The sequence below is a fragment of the Mus caroli genome, unplaced genomic scaffold, assembly GCF_978045245.1.
Source record: "Mus caroli unplaced genomic scaffold, Mus_caroli_1 scaffold_5, whole genome shotgun sequence".
Taxonomy (NCBI): domain Eukaryota; kingdom Metazoa; phylum Chordata; class Mammalia; order Rodentia; family Muridae; genus Mus; species Mus caroli.
In genome coordinates, this window is record NW_028227260.1 from 59,128,411 (window position 1) to 59,152,981 (window position 24,571).

The following is a 24,571-nucleotide window of genomic DNA, read 5'->3' on the forward strand; positions in this document are numbered from 1 at the left end:
AAGGAAGTAGCTGTGTTTGAAAGTGACTTCTAATTGAGGGGCAGACAAGTGATGAATCAGAAAGATTTGACCGAATGAGTCAGAGATAGTATATGCCCTACTAATACAAGAACAATGCAGGATATAAAGAGTACTTTAAAAAAAAATACAGAGGGAGAGAGAGAGAAAGCAAGAGACAAACAGACAGACAAACAGAGACAGAGAGAGACAGAGAAACAGAGAGAAGGGAGGAAGAAAAAGAGGAGGAGAGAAGAAGGCAGCAGTTTTACTGGAACAGTTTTACAGGTGAAAACAGAATGAGCCAGACAATGAGAAGGAGACAGAAGATTAGAACAGATTACCAAAGTTAGTTTGAGGCCAAGCAGAGGAATTCACTGAGAATCTGAGAGAAGCCAGATTAATTCAGTCAGCTTGAAGAGATGTTTAAGCCAGAAGAGTGCACTTGAACCAGCCAGCCAGAGTTCAGAAAAAGAAAGGGAAAAGATGATCTTATTCAGTAGTGAGGCTCTGAGAAAACAATTACATCAGGAAAATAAAAGTTACATTTTACAGCATTTTTGCTCTTCTTGCTTGCTGTATACTTAATTTTTCTGTATACTAATTCAATATGAACTCATCACATTTAGTTATAATAAAAATATTTTTTCCTTATCAAAGTAAAATTAAGAATAACAGAAAAGAAAAGATAGAACATTTACAAATATATGGAAATTAAAACATATTTTAAAAATAATTATAATGTTGAATTTTTTAAATGAGAATTAAGAAAATAAAGACATGCAAATATTATAAGCCCCAATACAGGGGAATACCAGGGCCAGGAAACAGAAGTGCGTGGGTTGGAGAGCAGGGTGGGGGGAGGGTATAAGGGACTTTTGGGATAGAATTTGAATTATAAATGAAGAAAATATCTAATAAAAATGAAAATAAAGACAAATAGAAAATGTGGAAAAACTTATAATATACAAGATTGGTATTAAGTTGGAAATATTATCTCCATACTTCCAACTTATACCTACACTTAAAAAAAGGATGTGCCAAAATAAATAATCTACCTCTTTACCGAATTAATAAAAGTAACAAAGACAAACATTACTAGAAAAGAGGCTTGGAGGAACTCCACATAAATTCAGAGACAGTGAAACTTATAGAGGAGAAAGTGGGGAAAAGCCTTGAAAATATGGGCACAGGGGAAAAGTTCCTGAAGAGAACAGCAATCACTTGTGCTGTAAGATCAAGAATTGACAAATGGGACCTCATAAAATTGCAAATCTTCTGAAAGGCAAAAGACACTGTCAATAAGACAAAAAGGCCACCAACAGATTGGGAAAGGATATTTACCAATCCTAAATCAGATAGGGGATTAATATCATATATATATATATCTCAAGAAGATGGACTCTAGAAAATCAAATAACCCTATTAAAAAATGGGATACAGAGTTAAACAAAGAATTCTCAACTGAGAAATACCGAATGGTGAGAAGCAACTGAAAAAATGTTCAACATCCTTAATCATCAGGAAAATGCAAATCAAAACAACCCTGAGATTCCACCTCACACCAGTAAGAATGACTAAGATCAAAAATTCAGGTGACAGCAGATTCTGGTGAGGATGTGGAGAAAGAGGAACACTCCTCCATTGTTGGTGGCATTGCAAGCTGGTACAACCACTCTGGAAATCAGTCTGGCGGTTACTCAAAAAATTGGACCATAGTACTACCGGAGGATCCAGCAATACCTCTTTTGGGCAGATACCCAGAAGATGTTCCAACTTGTAATAAGGACACATGCTCCACTATGTTCATAGCAGCCTTATTTATAATAGCCAGAAGCTGGAAAGAACACAGATGTCCCCCAACAGAGGAATGGATACAGAAAATATGATACATTTACACAATGGGGTACTACTCAGCAGTTAAAAACAATGAATTCGTGAAATTCTTAGGCAAATGGATGCATCTGGATGATATCATCCTGAGTGAGGTAACCCAATCATAAAAGAACACACATGGTATGCACTCACTGATAAGCAGATATTAGCCCAGAAACTTAGAATACCCAAGCTATAATTTGCAAAACACATGAAACTCAAGAAGATGGAAGAACAATATGTGGATACTTTGTTTCTTTGTAGAATAGACAATAAAATACATGTGGAAGGAGTTACAATATACGGAGCTAAGAAGGAAGGAAAGACCATCAAAAGACTGTTCCACCCACAGATCCATCCCATATTCATCCACCAAACCCAGACACTATTGCATATGCCAGAAAAAATTTGCTTACAGGACCCTGACATAACTCCCTCTTGTGAATCTATGCCAATGCCTGGCAAATGCAGAAGTGGATGCTCACAGTCATCAATTGGATGGAACACAGGGCCCCTAATGAAGGCACTAGAGGAAGTACCCAAGGAGCTGAAGGGGTCTACAACCCTATAAGAGAAACAACCATATGAACTAACTGGTACCCCCGAGAACTGTGTCTCTAGTTGCATATGTAGCAGAGAATGGCCTAGTTGCCCATCAATGGGATGAGAGGCCCTTGGTATTGTTAATATCATATGCCCCAGTACAGGGGAATGCCAGGGCCAGGAAGTGGGATTGGTTGGTTTGGGGAGCAGGGCAGGGGAAGGGTATAGGGAGCTTTGGGGACAGCATTTGAAATGTAATTGAAGAAAATATCTAATAAAAAATAATACAACGGAACACAAAACGAAAAAAAAAAAAGAAAAAAGACGGTTGGAGATGGCCTTGTTGGTATTGTTCATACAGAGTACCCAAGTTCAGTAATCAACACCCATTTCAGAAAGCTCACAATGATCTATAATTCCAGTTCCAGGATACTGAATACTCACTGACCTTCACAGCCACCTGCATACATCATAGCTCTATAATATAAATTGAAATTGGGTACAGTAATATACTCAGTACTATTCTTTTTCTTTGGCATATATATATATATATATATATATATATATATATATATATTATATATATATATATATATAATATATATATATATATATGCCAAAGAAAAAGAATAGTACTGAGTATATATATATATATATATATATATATATATAATATATATATATATATATAATTTGTGATCTTCCTACTTCCATTTAAATTAGGAGGGTTTTTTATCTCTAGAAAGAATGGCATTGGTAATTTTATCAGGGTTTCATTTAATTTGCAATTTTTATTTTGTAGAATGCTCATTTTCAAAGCACTAATGTTTCTGACCCATATGCATATGAAGTCATTCCAACTTTTAGTTTCATCCTCGATCCATCCCTTTGATATATTAAAGTATTCATAGTAGAAGCCTTTTAATTCTTTAATTAGGCTTATTACAAAGTATTTTTGTGGTGTCTGTGGGGGCTCAAGATATGGTTTCCCTATGTAGTTCAGTTGTCCTGGAACCTGTTTTGTACAACAGGATGGCCTTAAACTCAAAGAGATCAACCTGCCTCTGACTTGAGAGTACAGAATTAAAGTGGTGTACTACTACCACCTTGATGCTTCAAAGTACTTTTAAGGATTCTATGAAAAGGTTGCTTTCTCTAATTTCTCTCTCTGTGTGTTTATTATTTGGCATAAAAAATACTGACTTTCATATATTAAATTCATATCCTGTAACATTGCTGACAGTGTTTATCACATCATCTGAATTTAGAGATAAGAGTTAATATAAATTATTATATCTTACAGTGCAAAAAATCTGTTCTAAGTGGATAAGAGAACTCAATATAAAACCAATAACTCTAATCAAAATACATTGTATAAATATATGAAATGAAAGACAATCAAACTTCTAGAATATAAGGTAAATCATTCAAAGCATGATATAGATATAAGTAAGAACTTTCTAAACAGAACTCACTTCACTCAGGAAACAAATTAAGCACAACTGACAGTGATGAAAGAAACAACCACAACAACCAAAAGAACCTTTTGTACACCAAAGAAAACAATCAAATAAAAAAGCAACCATAGAAAGCACCGGGGCAGCTGGGGCGCAGGGTCCGCTGACACTCGCCAGCTACCCACAACACCCGCCACAGGATCTTAAGACTTCTGGTGAGTGGAGCACAGCTCCTGCTCCAATCCAATTGCGCAGGACCTGAGACTGCACTAGTTAGGGAAGCAGAAACCAGCCTGAGTAGGGCCACAGGCCTCATCCGGCCGGATCAGCGCCAGGGTAGCGGGAGCGCAGGGTTGCCTGACACCCGCCAGCTACCCACGACCCCCGCCACAGGATTTTGGGACTGCTGGTGAGTGGAACACAGCTTCTGCTCCAATCTTTAAACAGTGACAACGATAACAACTAACCCCAGAGATTACCAGATGGCGAAAGGTAAACGTAATAATCTTACTAACAGAAACCAAGACCACTCACCATCATCAGAACCCAGCACCCCCACTTCGCCCAGTCCAGGGCACCCCAACACACCGGAAAAGCTAGACACGGATTTAAAAGCATATCTCCTGATGATGATAGAGGACTTCAAGAAGGACTTTAATAACACACTTAAAGAAATGCAGGAGAACACTGCTAAACAGGCAGAAGACAATAAAGAGGAAGCACAAAAATCCCTTAAAGAATTGCAGGAGAACACTGCTAAAGAGTTACAAATCCTTAAAGAAAAACAGAATAACATAATCAAACAGGTAGAAGTCCTTACAGAAAAACAGGAAAACACATCCAAACAGATGATGGAAATGAACAAAACCATACTAGACCTAAAAAGGGAAGTAGACACAATAAAGAAAACCCAAAATGAGGCAACACTGAGATAGAAACCCTAGGAAAGAAATCTGGAACCATAGATACGAGCATCAGCAACAGAATACAAGAGATGGAAGATAGAATCTCAGGTGCAGAAGATTCCATAGAGAACATCGGCACAACAATCAAGGAAAATGTAAAATGCAAAAAGATCCTAACTCAAAACATCCACGAAATACAGGACACAATGAGAAGACCAAACCTACGGATAATAGGAGTGGATGAGAATGAAGATTTTCAACTCAAAGGACCAGCAAACATCTTCAACAAAATTATAGAAGAAAACTTCCCAAATCTAAAGAAAGAGATGCCCATGAACATACAAGAAGCCTACAGAACTCCAAATAGACTGGACCAGAAAAGAAATACCTCCCGACACATTATAATCAGAACAACAAATGCTCTAAATAAAGATAGAATACTAAAAGCAGTAAGAGAAAAAGGCCAAGTAACATATAAAGGCAAGACTATCAGAATTACACCAGATTTTTCACCAGAGACTATGAAAGCCAGAAGATCCTGGACGGATGTTATACGGACACTAAAAGAACACAAATTCCAGCCCAGGCTACTATACCCAGCCAAACTCTCAATTAACATAGATGGAGAAACCAAAGTATTCCACGACAAAACCAAATTCACACATTATCTCTCCACGAATCCAGCCCTTCAAAGGATAATAACAGAAAAAAACCAATACAAGGACAGGAACCACGCCCTAGAAACAACAAGAAGGTAATCCCTCAACAAACCTAAAAGAAGACAGCCACAAGAACAAAATGCCAACTTTAACAACAAAAATAACAGGAAACAACAATTACTTTTCCTTAATATCTCTTAATATCAATGGACTCAACTCCCCGATAAAAAGACATAGACTAACAAACTGGCTACACAAACAAGACCCAACATTTTGCTGCTTACAGGAAACTCATCTCAGAGAAAAGGATAGACACTACCTCAGAATGAAAGGCTGGAAAACAATTTTCCAAGCAAATAGCATGAAGAAACAAGCTGGAGTAGCCATTCTAATATCTGATAAGATTGACTTCCAACCCAAAGTCATTAAAAAAGACAGGGAGGGACACTTCATACTCATCAAAGGTAAAATCCTCCAAGAGGAACTATCAATCCTGAATATCTATGCTCCAAATACAAAGGCAGCCACATTCATTAAAGAAACTTTAGTAAATCTCAAAGCACACATTGCACCTCATACTATAATAGTGGGAGACTTCAACACACCACTTTCACCAATGGACAGATCATGGAAACAGAAACTACACAGGGACACATTGAAACTAAGAGAAATTATGAATCAAATGGATCTGGCAGATATCTACAGAACATTCTATCCTAAAACAAAAGGATATACCTTTTTCTCAGCACCTCATGGTACCTTCTCCAAAATTGACCACATAATTGGTCAAAAAGCAGGCCTCAACAGATACAAAAATATTGAAATTGTCCCATGCATCCTATCAGATCACCATGGACTAAGGCTGATCTTCAATAACAAAATAAATAATAGAAAGCCAACCTTCACGTGGAAACTGAACAACACTCTTCTCAATGATACCTTGGTCAAGGAAGGAATAAAGAAAGAAATTAAGGACTTTTTAGAGTTCAATGAAAATGAAGCCACAACATACCCAAACTTATGGGACGCAATGAAAGCATTTCTAAGAGGAAAACTCATAGCTCTGAGTGCCTCCAAAAGGAAACTAGAGAGAGCACACATTAGCAGCTTGACAACACACCTAAAAGCACTAGAACAAAAGGAAGCAAATTCACCCAAGAGGAGTAGACGGCAGGAAATAATCAAACTCAGGGGTGAAATCAACCAAGTGGAAACAAGAAAAACTATTCAAAGAATCAACCAGTCAAGGAGCTGGTTCTTTGAGAAAATCAACAAGATAGATAAACCCTTAGCCAGACTCACTAGAGGGCACAGGGAAAGCATCCTAATTAACAAAATCAGAAATGAAAAAGGAGACATAACAACAGATCCTGAAGACATCCAAAACACCATCAGATCCTTCTACCAAAGGCTATACTCAATAAAACTGGAGAACCTGGATGAAATGGAGAAGTTCCTAGACAGATACCAGGTACCAAAGTTGAATCAAGATCAGGTTAATGATCTAAATAGCCCTATATCCCCCAAAGAAATAGAAGCAGTCATTAATAGTCTCCCAACTAAAAAAAGCCCAGGACCAGATGGGTTTAGTGCAGAGTTCTATCAGACCTTCAAAGAAGATCTAATCCCAGTTCTTCACAAACTATTCCACAAAATAGAAACAGAAGGTACTCTACCCAACTCATTCTATGAAGCCACAATTACTCTGATACCTAAACCACAAAAAGACCCAACAAAGATAAAAAACTTCAGACCAATATCCCTTATGAATATTGATGCAAAAATCCTCAATAAAGTTCTTGCTAACCGAATCCAAGAACACATCAAAACAATCATCCATCCTGACCAAGTAGGTTTCATCCCAGGGATGCAGGGATGGTTCTATATACGGAAATCCATCAACTTAATCCAGTATATAAACAAACTCAAAGACAAAAACCACATGGTCATCTCGTTAGATGGGGAAAAAGCATTTGACAAGATCCAACACCCATTCATGATAAAAGTCTTGGAAAGATCAGGAATTCAAGGCCCATACCTAAACATGATAAAAGCAATCTACAGCAAACCAGTAGCCAACATCAAAGTAAATGGTGAGAAGCTTGAAGCAATCCCTCTAAAATCAGGGACTAGACAAGGCTGTCCACTTTCTCCATACCTATTGAACATTGTACTTGAAGTCCTAGCCAGAGCAATTCGACAACAAAAGGAGATCAAAGGGATACAAATTGGAAAAGATGAAGTCAAAATATCACTTTTTGCAGATGATATGATAGTATATATAAGTGACCCTAAAAATCCCACCAGAGAACTCCTAAGCCTGATAAACAGCTTCGGTGAAGTAGCTGGATATAAAATTAACTCAAACAAATCAATGGCCTTTCTCTACACAAAGAATAAACAGGCTGAGAAAGAAATTAGGGAAACAACACCCTTCTCAATAGTCACAAATAATATAAAATATCTTGGCGTGACTCTAACTAAGGAAGTGAAAGATCTGTATAATAAAAACTTCAAGTCTCTGAAGAAAGAAATTATAGAAGATCTCAGAAGATGGAAAGATCTCCCATGCTCATGGATTGGCAGGATCAACATTGTAAAAATGGCTATCTTGCCAAAAGCAATCTACAGATTCAATGCAATCCCCATCAAAATTCCAACTCAATTCTTCAACGAATTAGAAAGTGCAATCTGCAAATTCATCTGGAATAACAAAAAACCTAGGATAGCAAAAACTCTTCTCAAGGATAAAAGAACCTCTGGTGGAATCACCATGCCGGACCTAAAGCTCTACTACAGAGCAATTGTGATAAAAACTGCATGGTACTGGTATAGTGACAGACAAATAGACCAATGGAATAGAATTGAAGACCCAGAAATGAACCCACACACCTATGGTCACTTGATCTTCGACAAGGGAGCTAAAAACATCCAGTGGAAGAAAGACAGCATTTTCAACAAATGGTGCTGGCACAACTGGTTGTTAACATGTAGAAGAATGCGAATCGACCCATTCCTATCTCCTTGTACTAAGATCAAGTCTAAGTGGATCAAGGAACTTCACATAAAACCAGAGACACTGAAACTTATAGAGGAGAAAGTGGGGAAAAGCCTTGAAGATATGGGCACAGGGGAAAAATTCCTGAATAAAACAGTAATGGCTTGTGCTGTAAGATCGAGAATTGACAAGTGGGACCTCATGAAACTACAAAGCTTCTGCAAGGCTAAAGACACCATCAATAAGACAAAAAAACCACCAACAGATTGGGAAAGGATCTTCACCTATCCTAAATCAGATAAGGGACTAATATCCAATATATATAAAGAACCCAAGAAGGTGGACTCCAGAAAGTCAAATAACCCCATTAAAAAATGGGGCTCAGAACTGAACAAAGAATTCTCACCTGAGGAATACCGAATGGCAGAGAAACACCTGAAAAAATGTTCAACATCCTTAATCATCAGGGAAATGCAAATCAAAACAACCCTGAGATTCCACCTCACACCAGTCAGAATGGCTAAGATCAAAAATTCAGGTGACAGCAGATGCTGGCGAGGATGTGGAGAAAGAGGAACACTCCTCCATTGTTGGTGGGATTGCAAGCTTGTACAACCACTCTGGAAATCAGTCTGGCGGTTCCTCAGAAAATTGGACATAGTACTACCGGAGGATCCAGCAATACCTCTCCTGGGCATATATCCAGAAGATGTCCCAACCGGTAAAAAGGACACATGCTCCACTATGTTCATAGCAGCCCTATTTATAATAGCCAGAAGCTGGAAAGAACCCAGATGTCTCTCAACAGAGGAATGGATACAGAAATTATGGTACATTTACACAATGGAGTACTACTCAGCTATTAAAAAGAATGAATTTATGAAATTCCTAGCCAAATGGATGGACCTGGAGGGCATCATCTTGAGTGAAATAACACAATCACAAAAGAACTCACACAATATGTATTCATTGATAAGTGGATATTAGCCCAAAACTTAGGACACCCAAGATATAAGATACAATTTGATAAACGCATGAAACTCAAGAAGAATGAAGACCAAAGTGTGGACACTGTGCACCTTCTTAGAATTGGGAACAAAACACCCAGGGAAGGAGTTACAGAGACAAAGTTCGTAGCTGTGATGAAAGGATGGACCATTTAGAGACTGCCGTATCCAGGGATCCATCCCATAATCAGCTTCTAAACGCTGACACCATTGCATACACTAGCAAGATTTTGCTGAAAGGACCCAAATATAGCTGTCTCTTGTGAGACGATGCCGGGGCCTAGCAAACACAGGAGTGGATGTTCACAGTCAGCTATTGGATGTATCACAGGGCTCCCAATGGAGAAGCTAGAGAAAGTACCCAAGGAGCTAAAGGGATCTGCAACCCTATTGTTGGAACAACATGATGTACTAACCAGAACCCAGGAGCTCTTGTCTCTAGCTGCATATGTATCGAAAGATGGCCTAGTCGGCCATCAATGGAAAGAGAGGCCCATTGGACTTGCAAACTTTATATGCCCCAATATAGGGGAATGCCAGGGCCAAAAGAATGGGAATGGGTGGGTAGGGAAGTGGGGGGCGCTATGGGGGACTTTTGGGATAGCATTGGAAATGTAATTGAGGAAAATATGTAATAAAAATATTAAAAATCAAAAAAAAAGCAACCATAAAATTGATTTTTTTTTTTGGTTTTTCGGAGAATTTTCAAAAGAAACACAAATGTCTAGTAAATATTTTAAAATATTTTGACATGATTTATTTGTCAGAGAAATTCATGTTAAAACTGCCCTGAGATTTATTCCAGCCCCATTCAGAATGGCTATCCTCAAAAAATCGAATGATATCAAATACTAGTACAGACACAGGAAAGAGGAAAAGTTGTTCATAGTTGAGGACTGTGTGAACTGATACAGGTACTGTGGAAATCAGTGTTAGATTTTCCACCAAAGAATAGAAACAGAACTATCAAATGCAATAGCTACATCACTCTTAAGCTTATATCCAAAAGATATCTATATCCTAAAACAGAATTATCCATGTTAACTGATGCTCTATTTACAATAACAGGTGAAGGAATCAGTATAGATAACTGTTAAAATGGATAATTAAAATGTGGTACATGGAATTTTTTTCAGCTTTAAAGAAAAAAATAAAATTAACAGATAAATGAATGTAACTGGGAATACATTACACAAAATGATATAACAAGTACCCTAAAAAGCAAATTCCACCTCTTCCCCTTTATCTACATCCTCACCAGCATGTGCTGTCACTTGAGTTTTTATCATAGCCATTCTTATTGGTGTAAGGTGAAATCTCAGTGTTCCTTTGACTTGTACCTGATGACTAAGGATGTTGAACATTCCGTAAGTGCTTCTGAGCCATTTGAGATTCCTCTGTTGAGAATTCTGTTTAGCTCTGTACCCCATTTTTATAGGAATATTTGGGGTTTTTTGGAGTCTAACTTCCTAGATTTCATTTGTATCTGAATAATTGCACTCACCAAACTACCTCTTTTTCTATCTATAAATCTTTATCTATCTATTTGTCTGTATGTTTGCCTTTGTGGCTTAAGTAACATTTTCAACATATTAGTCAAACTGAAAACTTGATTAAGTCTGATTTATCTAATGCATTGGTTATCTAATTTATCTGTTAATTTTTTTTACCTTTATACCAAAATCATTTAAAAGGAAACTCAAATTTAGCTTGTGTCCTATAATTATGAAAATCTATGAAAGGAAGAATGGGGTCTAGTTACTCAAGACAGCATGTCTCTCAAAAGCAAAATACCTAAGTTAAAATGGTAGAATATTCCAGGCACTTATCTAAGCTATTATATTGAATTATGTTCAGCTAATTTTTTAAAAAGGTTATATACCAGTCTCAGACCTAAATGAATAATGTCATATTAACCCAATGCCAATAACCCCATACAATGCTATCACATTAGGAATGTGAGTCAAGATAAAGAGAGTCTACTTGAAAACACATAGCTATTGTATTTTTGTTTGGTTGTTTTGTTTTGTTTTGTTTTGGAAGTGGTAGGACAGGAATGAAAATAACAAATAATGCTTATGCCAGAAAACAGCTTCTCTGTTGACTTAAAATAAACAAATATATATGATAAAGTTACAGTATAAAAACAGAATCCTAAATTTCAACAATACTGTAAGCTAACTATATAACTAGACCTTGGTAACATTTCCACATATATATCCCAAATATTTAAACAGTCCTACAAGAAAGAAAAGATAGATTTTTGTCTTTTCTAAATAAACCATAATAGCTTGAGATTATAATCCATGGAATAAAGATAATGCTTGTATATACTCATTAATGCTGTAAGAAGACCTCAAAAAGTGTCCTGCTCAAACACTCCTCCATTGCTGATGGGAGTACAAACTTGTACAACCACTCTGATATTCAATTTTGAAGTTTCTGAGCAAAGTGGGAATAGTTCTACCCTAAGACATGGTTATGTCACTCTTCAAAATGGTGCTCCACCATTCCACAAGGACACTTGCTCGACTACATTCATAGTAGCTTTGTTCATAATAGCCAGAAACTACAAACAACCCAGTTGTCCCTCAACTGAAGAATGGATTAAGAGAATGTGATACATCTACACCATAGCATGCTGTACATCTATTAAAAAACAAAGATATCATGAAATCCACGAGCATAGGGACAGAACTTGAGAGTATCATCTTGAGTGAAGTAAACCAAAGCCAGAAAGACATGGTGTGGTATGCAGTCACTTATAATTGGACATTAACCATAAGTACAGTATACCCATGCTACAATCCATAGACTCAAAGAAACTAAATAACAAGGAGTGTTCAAGGGAGGATACTTGAATCTCATTCAGAGGGGGAAGTAAAATAGTCACTGCAGGTGGATGGATGGAGGTAAATGGGTGAAAGAGGGGATGGGGAGGGGATGAGAGGTGGAGATCAGGTGACAGGAAAGCAGGGGATAGAGGGCTAGGAGAAAGAATGGAAATTGGTGGGGTGGATCAAGAGACCTGGTATTAGAGTGGCTCCAGGGAGTCTATGAGGGTGACTCTATCTCAGACTCCTAGCAGTGGGAGATACTGAGACTGAAGTGGCCACCTCCTATAGCCAGACAGGACTCCCAGTGGAGGGATAAGAACAAAGTCAACTAACCTGTACCCTTGGGACCTATAAATATATTATATGTGTGTGTGTGTGTGTGTGTGTGTGTGTGTGTGTGTGTGTGTGTGTGTGCCAGAAATGCAGAGCTTGGTCTCCATGTGGGTCTCCCCACCACTGGAGTGGGGGATTATCCTGACTGTTGCCTTCCTATGGATCCTGTCCCCCTAACTGGGCTGCTTTGTCTGCCATCAGTGGGAGAGGACAAGCCTAGTCCTACAGTAACTTAATGTGACATGGTGGGGTGGTACCCATAGGGGATCTCCCCTTTCTCAGAGGAGAAGGGGTGAAGGAGAATGGAGAAGGGGCTGTGTGAGAGGAGACTGAAAGGAGGGGGCTGCAATCATGATATAAAGTGAATAAACTAAATAAACGGAAAAAAAAAAACATGAGATGAATTTGGCATTTCCACTTACCCATGAAAAAGTCCCCTGCTTACTGTATACAAGGTATATAAAGCAGGATAACATTGGGAGATGAAACAATTACACATTAACACGAGAGATAAATGTGAGATACATATGCCATGTGGCTACCATTATTACTATAAGTGTACTCTCCATGTGCTTTGAAAATTAGACTCTTCTTAAAGCTAAGGTCCTGTTTATGAGGTGGTGGTGCTGGGGAAACAGACATCACACTTATTTAAAAGTCAGGTTTCTTTAAGCAAACAATATCGTGATGATATGAGTTCTAAAATAAGCATTTGACATGATCAAATTAGATATGTGAAGTTTTTACAAACACTGTGTTCACTTCAGTTTATTTGTAGGAGAAAAGAAACTCCAGTTTCCTCATGTTTCCCATACTCATTATTACCTCAGAGCCAGTAACTAACTGCCAATGACCTTCAGCACCTGAGTCATTTCTACTTATGCACATACAAGCTGAACTCTGGGTACCACATCTGTCTATAGTCAAGATTTTACAATTTCTCTCTCAAAGATGTTAAATTTCTCTCTCAAATTCACTCAATTGTGTATGGGTTGATTTCTTATGAATGCTTGCTAAACTATTAAAATGTTTTATATAAAACACTTTCACTTATTATTTTATGTATCATTTTCAAAGTGATATAAGTCATTGCATACAGAATACATACACATATAAATATACTACAAATTAGACTGTGGTAAATATATTCTTTATTTTCACACCCCTCCTACTTCTTTGTATTTTCAATTTTCTTTACAAAAAATGTATTCCTTTAAAATTTCATAGATATATACAAAGCATCTTAATTATATTCGTCCTCTTTCCCTCCAACTTCACCTGGCTCCCATCCCTTCGAACTTCAAGTCCTTCTTTTGAATTGTTGTCTTATTGTTCAAACCATTGGGTCCAGTCAGTGTTGTTCTTCTGTGTATAGCTATGGGATTATTTGGTTTGTCCGATATGGAAGCACTACCTTTCTTGTCCTATCAGTTATTGGTGGCCAATAGTTCCTCAAACAGGCATGATGGGATTCAGGAGGTACTCCCAACTCTATGCCAAAATGTGTATTTGGTTGTTTGATTAACAGATTGATGGATTGATCAATTGATTTTTTTTAAGACAGGGTCTCATTATGTAGCTGTGGCTGTCATGGATTTCACTATGTATGTAGACCAGGTTGGCCTGGAACTCACAGAGATCAACCTGACTCTGCCTCTCAAGTGATAAGGTTAAAGAGTTGTGTCACTAAAACTGTCTACTCTTTGTTGGAATTTTTAACTGGCTTGATTTAGTAAAGGAAGCCATATATCTTTACACCTTCTTAATCTGTTCCTTGCCTTCATGATTCCTGTGTTCATGATGTAGGATTTCCCAGAAAGATTCTCCAATTAGACAGATTTATTTCTTTTTTGTTTTCTGGTTTTGAGGACATAAAAACATGTTTCCAAGGAATCCTCCAAGATTTCCTCTGTTTTTCCAAGTTGACATCTGCAATTTCATGTATGTATCAAGTGGAAATTTTATGTTTAAGATTCTAGAAAAATGATGAGACAATATATATTAAGTGGCTCAAAGAAAAATGAAATCCATGAATAAGGTTAATGAATATATTACTTGGCTAGATTATATATTTTATAATAAATAAAAATGTACATATGAATGAATGTATACATATATAATACACACCCACACATATTACCTTGACTTTTTTTCACAACTTGTCTTCACTATTCACTGTTATTAATTCTCCCTATGGCTTTATTTTTTTTATATATCCAATAGAAATGCCTTCATGTTGTTAACTTTCTATGTAGCTCAAGAACTATGACATTTCTTTTAGGACAGTATACTGTCACTCCTGACTAAAACATTATGATTTTTAATGAAGTTGGGGAAAACACACTCTTGATCATAATCCAAGAATGAAACAATTTTTTCCATGGCAAAAGACATGCTATTATTGCCACATGAACCTACACATGCCCTGATAGGTTGGTATCAGGTGTTAGCCCTCATTTTCCATAATATGCTCTGACACTGTATTTTTCCCTCACTAATGTACAGAGGCTTTTGGACAATCTTCATTATATTAGGTGCTGCTTCTTGTCTGTCAGGGGGATTTCTGAATATCAGAATATTCAGAATATCAAAATATCAGAGCATATTATGGAAATGATATTATGTGACATAGTGATTGACTTTCAGTTTCTCAAATTTATTAGTACTTTATCACATTCAAGTCTCCCCCAACCCTATGCATTTTCATGTATCTATCATGTACTTTTAGAGGAGAAAAAAATAGCAGTCACCATATTTCAAAATGCATATAAATTGTTAAATGTGGTTTTTTTTTCTTTTTTTTTTTTCTTTTGGTTTTGAGACAGTGTTTTTCTGTGTAGCTCTGGATGTCCTGGAACTCACTCTGTAGACCAGGCTAGCCTTGAACTCAGTAATCCACCTGCCTCTGCGTCCCAAGTGCTGGGATTAAAGGCATGTGCCACCATCACCCAGGAAATGTGATCTTTCTATAATACAACCAAGAGCAAATTTTCCATATGTATAATAAGAAACAAATTGCTTATGAAAAAATTTACATTTAAAAAATATACTTCACTAACCATGACTAATTTAGTCAGGATTTCTTTCTTATCAGTTCAGTTTATCTTCATGTAAAGATTTTATAGAAAAATACACTTATACACATGACTTTGTAGTTATAGTTTATGTCCAGAAAGTGAAGCAACAACTTACCTGATATCATCAGGAAGCCACCTCCAACTTTATAACACCCAGCACTGGCAAAGGGCACTCCATACACCAACAGAAATCCCCCTGACAGACCAGAAGCAGCACCTAATATAATGAAGATTGTCCAAAAGCCTCTGTACACTAGTGAGGGGAAAAAATACAGTGTCAGAGCATATTATGGAAAATGAGGGCTAACACCTGATACCAACCTATCATTAATACAAGCACTGAGTTTGTTTTAATTTCTAGTACAATAGTTAATCATAATTTGTCACCTAGCATTTCCTACTTATCTTTACAAACACAACTCAGATGATCTTTTTCATTAGTTATCATTTAGTACTACTATACTTTAGGTTACAGACACCCTGTTGGATCATTGCTTCACCTATCTTACAAAACTCCTATCATAATTGCCTCTTTTATGTACCAGCAATTCAAGATAATTTTTAGTATTTTCCACTGTCAACAGAGTTTCCTGGACCATAGTATAACTCAAAAGATATATACTACATTGAGTCATATGCATCCATTCAGCTTTAGTTCTAAAAATATAAGTGTGGGGTTTTCCTTTCTGTACCATGTTTCAAGATCTAAAGTCTCAGAGTACAACCATTCTATAAGACTCATAACAAAAAGCAAGATGTCAAATTGAATGGATAAAATCCAACATTTCTGACTCATCATTTGAACAAACCTTATACCTCTCCCCCTCCAAAGAAATTGTTACTAGAATCTATTAATGTCTGTTTAAAGGCAATTTGTGACATTATTTCTAACAACTCAATCTCCTGCTGAAGTGTATTGTTCTCTCTCTTCCTCTAGACTTTCTGAGTGACTGAGTTCCTATGCAAGAGGAATGTGTGAACACTTTAAATTATCATCACAAATATTTTATTTAAGTACAACCTAAAAGTAAAAATAAATGTATATGATAAAATTCCCATAAAATTCCAAAACAATTATTTACTAAACATAAATGCAATACACATGAATCCAATAGCCAACATCAAATTAAATGAAGAAAAATTTAAAGCAATTCCACTAAAATTAGGGACAAGACTCTCTTCATATCAATTAAATAAAATACTTGAAGTTCTTGCTAGATCAACAAGAAAACTCAAGGAGATCAAGGAGATAAAGTTTAGAAAGGAAAAAGTCAAAGTATCTCTATTTGTGGATGATAGGATAGTATACACAATGACCCCCAAAATTCTACCAAAAAACTCCTACACCCGAGGAACTTATCAAAAGATAGAAAGATTTCCCATGCTCATGAATCAGTAGGATTAACATAGTTTAGCAAGAATGGTCATCATACCAAAAGCAATTTACAGATTCAAGGCAATTCCCATAAAATTCTAAAACAATTATTTACAGACGTTGACAGAATAATTCTCAAATTCATATGGAAAAACAGCTAAAAAATCTTGAACAATAAAAGAACTTCTCAAGGTATCACCATTTCTTACCTCAAGCTGTACTACAGAGTAATAATAATAAGGAGGAGGAGGAGGAGGAGGAGGAGGAAGAAGAAGAAGAAGAAGAAGAAGAAGAAGAAGAAGAAGAAGAAGAAGAAGAAGAAGAAGAAGAAGAAGAAGAAGAAGAAGAAGAACTCTGTCATATTGGCATAGGATCAGACTGGTTGATCAGTGGAATTGAGTCAAAGACCCTGAAATAAATCCACACACCTATGGACACTTGATTTCTGACAAAGAAGACAAGACCATACAATGGAAAAAGAAAGCATCTTCAACAAATGGTGCTGGTAGAACCGAACAGAAGGTGGGGAATATCCTTGAACTCATTGGTACAGGAGAAAACTTCCTGAACAGAACATAAATGGCTTAGGCTCTAAGATCAGCAATTAATAAATGGCACCTCATAAAATAGAAATTTTCTGTAAAGCAAAAGACACTATTAATAGGACAAAATGGCAGCCTACAGATTGGGAAAGGATCTTCACCAAACCTACATTTGTCAGAAGGCTAATATCCAAAATTTATAAAGAAATAAAGAAGTTAGACACCAACAACCCAAATAACCCAAATAAAAAATGGGGTTCAGAGAGACACAAAGAATTCTCAACAGAGGAATCTCAAATAGCCAAGAAACACTTAAAGAAATGTTCAAAGTCTTTATCCATCAGGGGAATGCAAATCAAAATGACTCTGAGATTTTTATCTTATACCTGTCAGAATGGATAAGATCAAAAACTCAAGTGATAGACATGTTGGTGAAGATGTGGAGAAAGAGGAACACCATTGCTGGTGGGAGTGCAAAATTGTACAATCCCTCTGGAAATAAACTTGGCACTTTTTCAGAAAACTGGGAATACTTCTACTTCAAGACTAAGCTATACTACTTCTGGGAAAATACCCCAAAACTGATTCACTATACCACAGGGACACTTGCTCATCTATGTTCATAGCAGTTTATTTGTAATAGCCAGAAACTGGAAACAACCTGGATTTCATTCAATTGAAGCATGAGTAAAGAAAATGTAATACATCTACACAACAGAATACTATTCAGCATTAAAAACAAGGACATCAGGAATTTTGTAGTTTGCAGATAGCTGAAACTTGAGAATATCATCCTGAGTGAGGCAACCTAGACCCAAAAGTACATGCATGGTATATACTAAATTATAATTGGATATTATCCAGAAAACATAGGCTACCTATGCTATACTCCATAGACTCAAAGAAGCTAAACAAGAAGGAAGGCTGAAAGGAGGATGTTTGAATTTTACTTAGAAGTGGGAATAATATTGTTTAAGATACAGGTGGAAGGAAACTGGGCGGGCAAAGGGATGGTAGAGAAATGGGGGGTGGTGTTCCCGGTCAGGTGTGGGGAGAGACAGGAGAGGTGTCCATATGGCCATGAAAATTAATGGAAATCTGTAGCTGGTGAGTGTCAAGGGGAGGGGATCATCTCAAGGATGCTCTGGAGACCTGGGACATGAGAGGCTCCCAAGACTCAATGAGAATGACTTTAGCTGAGATGCACAGATAAATGGGGATATGGAATCTGAATGGGCTACCTCCTATAGCCAGGCAGGAACCACATTTGTGCTATAGGAACACAAACCCAGCCACAAAGCTTTCAACAAAATTTATCCTACCTCCAAAGCACTCTGTTATGCTTGCAGACTCAGGAGTCTGTTATGCTTGCAGACTCAGGAGTCTAACATGAAAGGAGCCTCCACTCAGAGACTGCATCAAGGAGTTGACTCAGATAGATGAAGATAGCCATGAACAAACATTGGATGGAACTTGGGAACCTTTACAGAAAAGGTGGGAAAAAGATTCAAAGAACTGAATGGGATAGGAACTCCACAGGTAGACCAACAGAATTAACTAACCTGGACCCTTGGAGTCTCTCAGATACTGAACCACCAACCAAAGAATATATATGAGCTGAACCTAAGATTATATATATATATATATATATATATATATATATATATATATATATATATGAATGATTATATATATCAGATATTCTATATATATATGTGATTATATATATATATATCTATATATATATATCAGATATTCACCTTGGTCTTGTGGGCCTCAAAAAAAGTAAAGTAGGACTATCTGTTGTGTTTATAAAAAGATACAGAGGGAGGATATGTTCTATGAAGGTGTGGTGAAGTATGGGGGAAGGGGGTACCTCAGCAAGCCGAGTTCAAGGCATCCCTTCCCCCTGAGGAACCAGCCACATGAAAATATAGTGTAGAATAGTTTATTAAGGACATGGGGAGGGAAGTTATGAGGGTAGTAGAGCTAGAGAAAAGGAGAGAGAGAGAGAGAGAGAGAGAGAAGAGAAGTAGAGTAAAAGAGGGGAAGAGGTCGGTCAGGAGCATGTGAAAAGAGTGGGGAAGGGAATGGAGAGAGAAGGGGAATGGATAGCAAGAATAAGAGAAAGCAAGAGAGCAAGAGAGGAGTAAGAGAGCAAGGAGAGGCCCTTTTATTAGGCCTACCTGGATTTTTCCAGGTAACTGTGGGGCAGAGCGTATACAGAATGCTAACATTCCCTCATTTTGGTTTAATTTAAAAAAGAAAAAAAATAAAGAGGTGATGGTTGAGCAAGAATAGGGTCATTGTGATCTCTGACTACTTCCTGCTGGCATTGGTGTGATATGTCTCTAGGAAACCTAAAAAAATGGGTATAGGGATGTTTGTCCAGTGTTAGGAGAATTGGCTGTTTCCTTGATATCCAGGGTCTGTGGAAACATCTGAGGATAGGTCAGAAGGAACAGGTCCAATAGAAGCATCTGTGTCTGTGAGAGAAGAATGAAGCATCTGTAAGTCACTTCTCTGGAACTGTCCTAGATATAGTAAGCAACTGCACTTGACAAGATGCTGAAATACACACAGAGAGAGAGAGAGAGAGAGAGAGAGAGAGAGAGAGAGAGAGAGAGAGAGAGAGAGAGAGAGAGAGAGGGAGAGGGAGAGAGAGAGAGAGAGAAATTGAGTACATTTGGGAGAAAGAACAACATAAGATGCACATTTGAAACCCAGAGGAATACCACCCTCTGGATAGGTATCAAGTGGGGACATTAGGCAGATGTACCTATCTATATGGAGTCTATTTGTTCCATGAGAGGTAGATCTGAGTGGGTTTACTGTAGCTTATAAGTTTACAAAAGAGATAACAACATGAGTTAACAACATGTACATGAACATTTAGGAACTCAGATGATGTTAGGACAGTGGCATAGCAAGAAGGGAAAATATGAAGCATTTAATCAATGGAAACCAGTTTTAGGTGTGGAAGTAACAGATTATATGTATGAAAGTTTTTCTTTTCATTCTTCTTCTTCTTCTTTCTTCTTCTTCTTCTTCTTCTTCTTCTTCTTCTTCTTCTTCTTCTTCTTCTTCTTCTTCTTCTTCTTCTTCTTCTTCTTCTTCTTCTTCTTTTGGTTGTCAAACTACAGTTACCTTAGCTGTCCATGTAGTCAGAAATCTGCAGAAGAATAAACAATAATCTAGCAGTCATATATCAATTTAAAAATGACAGAGTCCACTAGATAAAAGTTCTCTGTGGTCTCTGTGGTTATCATAGTAACTTGGGTGGAGTCAGTCTGGTTTTCAAGCCCAGAAGATGCAGGGGGTTTTTTTCTCTGTGGAAAGGATACTTGTGACATGAAAAATGACACACCTTGATTTAGACAATATAAGATATAAGTCATTTGACTCAGGATATCCAGTTTTGTTCACTGTGGTTTTTTTTTTTAGTGATTATCATAACACAATCCAAGCAGTCTCTTAAAGCTGTATCTATATCTTCTGAGATTTTTGTATGGTAAACTGTTAAAGGCTTCGGGAGATTCTCTCTGTCATAAACTTAAATATTTTAATAATAAGCAGACTTCTGCCAAGATTGAGGGCTATATCTATAGGTTATGTCTGAATAGAGCACACCACAATTAAATGGCAGTAGAAACAATCATCATCTATCAAGACAGGATAGGAATGCAAATCTTATGTAACTTTGACAGGTTGTGTAAGTAGAGAAAAATATATATACATATTTTTTACATTAGCAAAGAAACATCTGGCTGGGACCAGGATAAGATTGCTGACAGCAGTGACTTGAGATCATCATGACAGAAAGTGAGTTTTTCCAGGCAGGTTCTGGCCTATGATGAGGACTGTGTGAGCAGGCCAGGGGTGTGGAAATGCAGAGCTGTATTGCCTCTGGGCTTTGGACAGGCACTTTGTAGAGGCCATGGCAAGTCACAGAGCCTGGTAAGCTCATGGCCTGTTCCCTGTTGGAGCTGGGAAATTTTGATGCACAAACTGGAAAAACGGACTCCCTGGTGATGGAGGAGGAGGCAGAGGCAGCTCCAGGTGCTGAGAGAGTAACAGAATGATTAGGGCTGGGCATGCAGAGCAGCCGAAAACCCATGCACCATTCTGCGGCACTTAACAGGCATTCATGTATGGCTATAGCTGCCTTTATTTCTAGACAGCAGTGATGACAGTGGTATCCTGAAGCTGAGCTGGTGTTTACCTCAGCCAAGCAGTGGTGGGACTTCTTCCCAGCAGCTTGAAGTTGTGTCCCAGAGCTTCTGACTGTCAGAGTTCAAGGTGGGGAAGGGTGTTGGGGGGTGCCTGAAGAAGCATGTTTTGTATCCAGAAACATGCAAGCTATTCTTGAGGCACATGGCAGGGCTAGCCCTCATTTTATAAGTCCCAGGAAAAGAGAGAAAGAGAGAGAGATATAGGGAGAGGTTGAGGGTCTCCCTCACACACATGGGAAAGTGATTTCTCAGACAAGCTGAAATCTGTGGAAAGTGGCTTCTCAGACAAGGGAAAAGCTGTTTCTCTCACAGCTGTAGAGGGTCCAAATAGAACTGTAATAGTGTTCAGAGTGGTCAAAGAAGGCAGTGGCAACAGGGTTGTTAAGGGCAGGCAGGGCCAAAGCTGCATTTCCCATGGCTATGAGCCAAGCAGGCAGGCTAGGACCAGTGGCTGCTATAGTGGACAGAATGCAGGAGTCTCTCACACAAGAAAACATGCAAGTGTAGGGGCTGCAGGTAGGCATATGGGAAAGCAATGAAGTTGGCCTTTTAGAGACATTGTTTTCTGTTAACATTGAGTTAGACCAAGACATCCCAGTAAGTAGGGACAAGGCAGTGAAGACCAACCTATGGGTGAGAGAATAGGGTTATTAACTGCCCCTACCAGTATCCTGAGAGTGTCATCAATAGCCAGAGAGAATCTAGCACAGGCAGGACCACCAGGTCACCAGGTGATAGACTGGGGCTACAGTTGGAGCCAGTGCTCTTGAGCCACAGAGATCAGTTTACTTGGCCTTGAGAATTCTCAGTAGCAATAAAGAAAATGTCTCAAAAGAGAGAGGAAAATCTCACCCAAGAGAAAGAGTCCTAGAACAAGTGTCAGTAAAAAGATAGAATGTCTCCATCCTCAATAGCAGCACAGGGGTAGCTCCGAGCTCAAGAATGCTTCCCTGGGACCATGCAGATGTTTACTCTGACAAGTGGGGGAGTGGGCTTACCAGTTCTCCAAAGTTTAGGCTAGGGAGCATTGGATCTCCATGTATTAGCAGGTGGCATGCAAACTTGCAGAGTTTGTAAATCAGAATCTCGGGAACAATGTTGTATTTATTAAAAAAGATAAACGGGGGTTATGTTCTATGGAGGTGTGATGAAGTGTGAGGGAAGGGTGTCCCTTGGTTGGCCCATGCTGAGGCATCCCTTCCTCCTGAGGGACCAGCCACATGATGGTATAGTATACAATATAGTTTATTAAGGGCATGGGGATGGGAGTTAAGAGGATAGTAGAGGCAGAGAAAGGCAGAGAGAGTAGAGAATTAGAGGATTAGAGGACAGCCATGAGCACATAGAGAAAGGGAGGAAGGGAATGGGGAGAAAGGGGGAAGGAAAACAGATTAATAACAAGAAAGGAGCAAGAGCAAGAGAGCAAGGAGAGGACAAGCAGCCTTTTTTATAGTGAGTCAGGCATACCTGGCTATTGCCAGGTAACTATGGGGCAGAGTTTAGACAGAATGCTAACACTATCCCTAAAGCTGTTGCCTGTCTGTGGAATATGTTCCCCTAAATTGGCTGTCTTGTCTGGCCTCAGTGGAAGAAGAAGTGCCTAGCCCTTCAGAGACTTGATGTGCCAAGGTGTGGAGATATCTGGCGGGCCTTCAATCTCTCAGAGAAGAACTAGATGGGGGATAGGGGACGAACTGTGGGACAGGGAACAGAAGAGTGGAACAGCAATCAAGATGTAAAGTAAAAAAAAAAATAAGGAAGGAAGGAAGGAAGGAAGGAAGGAAGGAAGGAAGGAAGGAAGGAAAGAAGGAAGGAAGGAAGCAGGACCCCCACACACACACATATACAACCACCAAACAATCACAAATAATGGAAAAGAAAAGGAAAGAAAAGAAAAAGAAAAGAAAAGTGTCCCTAAAGATGTGCATTGCAAAACAAAGGCATAAGTCAATTCTAACACAGCTCTAACCATAGAGATCTTTACTGTCTGTGTGAAGGGACAAAAGAGAAATCTCATTCAAAAGGTAAAGCCAAGTTATCCAGGTAAAAACACAATGGCAATCCTACTACCCTTAGGACGAGCTGTGGTCCTCCTAACGGCAAATATTGAGGATTTCAACAATACAATAGTTTCACAGGTAGACAGGTTAACCATAGAAAAGGAACTTCAATTTTCTATTCTGTAAAACTCAGAGAGCAATAGCCTGGCTGACATCCTGAGACAATACCTATTATTTAAAACTGTAATTGGGAATGGATTAACCACAAGTCATAGAGCCTGAGTTTAACTTGCCTAATATCCAGTGTTACAGTTAGCCCTAGGTTGTGATGGATGGTAAGTCCAGACACTGACCAGCTTCAATATGTAGATTAGGGGTGGGGGGAAGGGGGAGCTTGGGTCATAAATTGGGTGCATAAGAAAAGTTCATAGAACAACTTCAGCATCCAGGAGTAGATCTCATCAACAGAAAACGCCTCAATATATGAGTCTCTGAACTTGAGTTTACTTAGTGGACTCAACCCTGAAATCACCCACCTATATCCCTATCATTCACTGCAACAGAACCTAAGAACTCTAAACTTCCAGCAAATAATTAGTATTTCAAAGATCTTGAAAATGATAAGAAAGATACTCTACCTCAGCAGATCTCAGTGAAGTGAATGCTTTTCACATTTGCAATGGGAAGATCTTCCCAGCAAACATATAAACCACCCATCTACAGACTACGTGGGA

General features: G+C 38.1%; 1 protein-coding gene across 1 annotated transcript in view; it reads right to left on the bottom strand.

Annotated features, from left to right (window-relative positions):
- The window catches only part of LOC147004606 (transmembrane protein 182-like), a 129,152-nt gene that overhangs the window by 20,769 nt on the left and 83,812 nt on the right, over nt 1-24,571 (bottom strand). Inside the window, exon 4 of the mRNA XM_085837622.1 lies at nt 15,804-15,941. Within this exon, the coding sequence (XP_085693748.1) occupies nt 15,804-15,941 (138 nt within the window). The remainder of the gene's footprint in view (nt 1-15,803; nt 15,942-24,571) is intronic.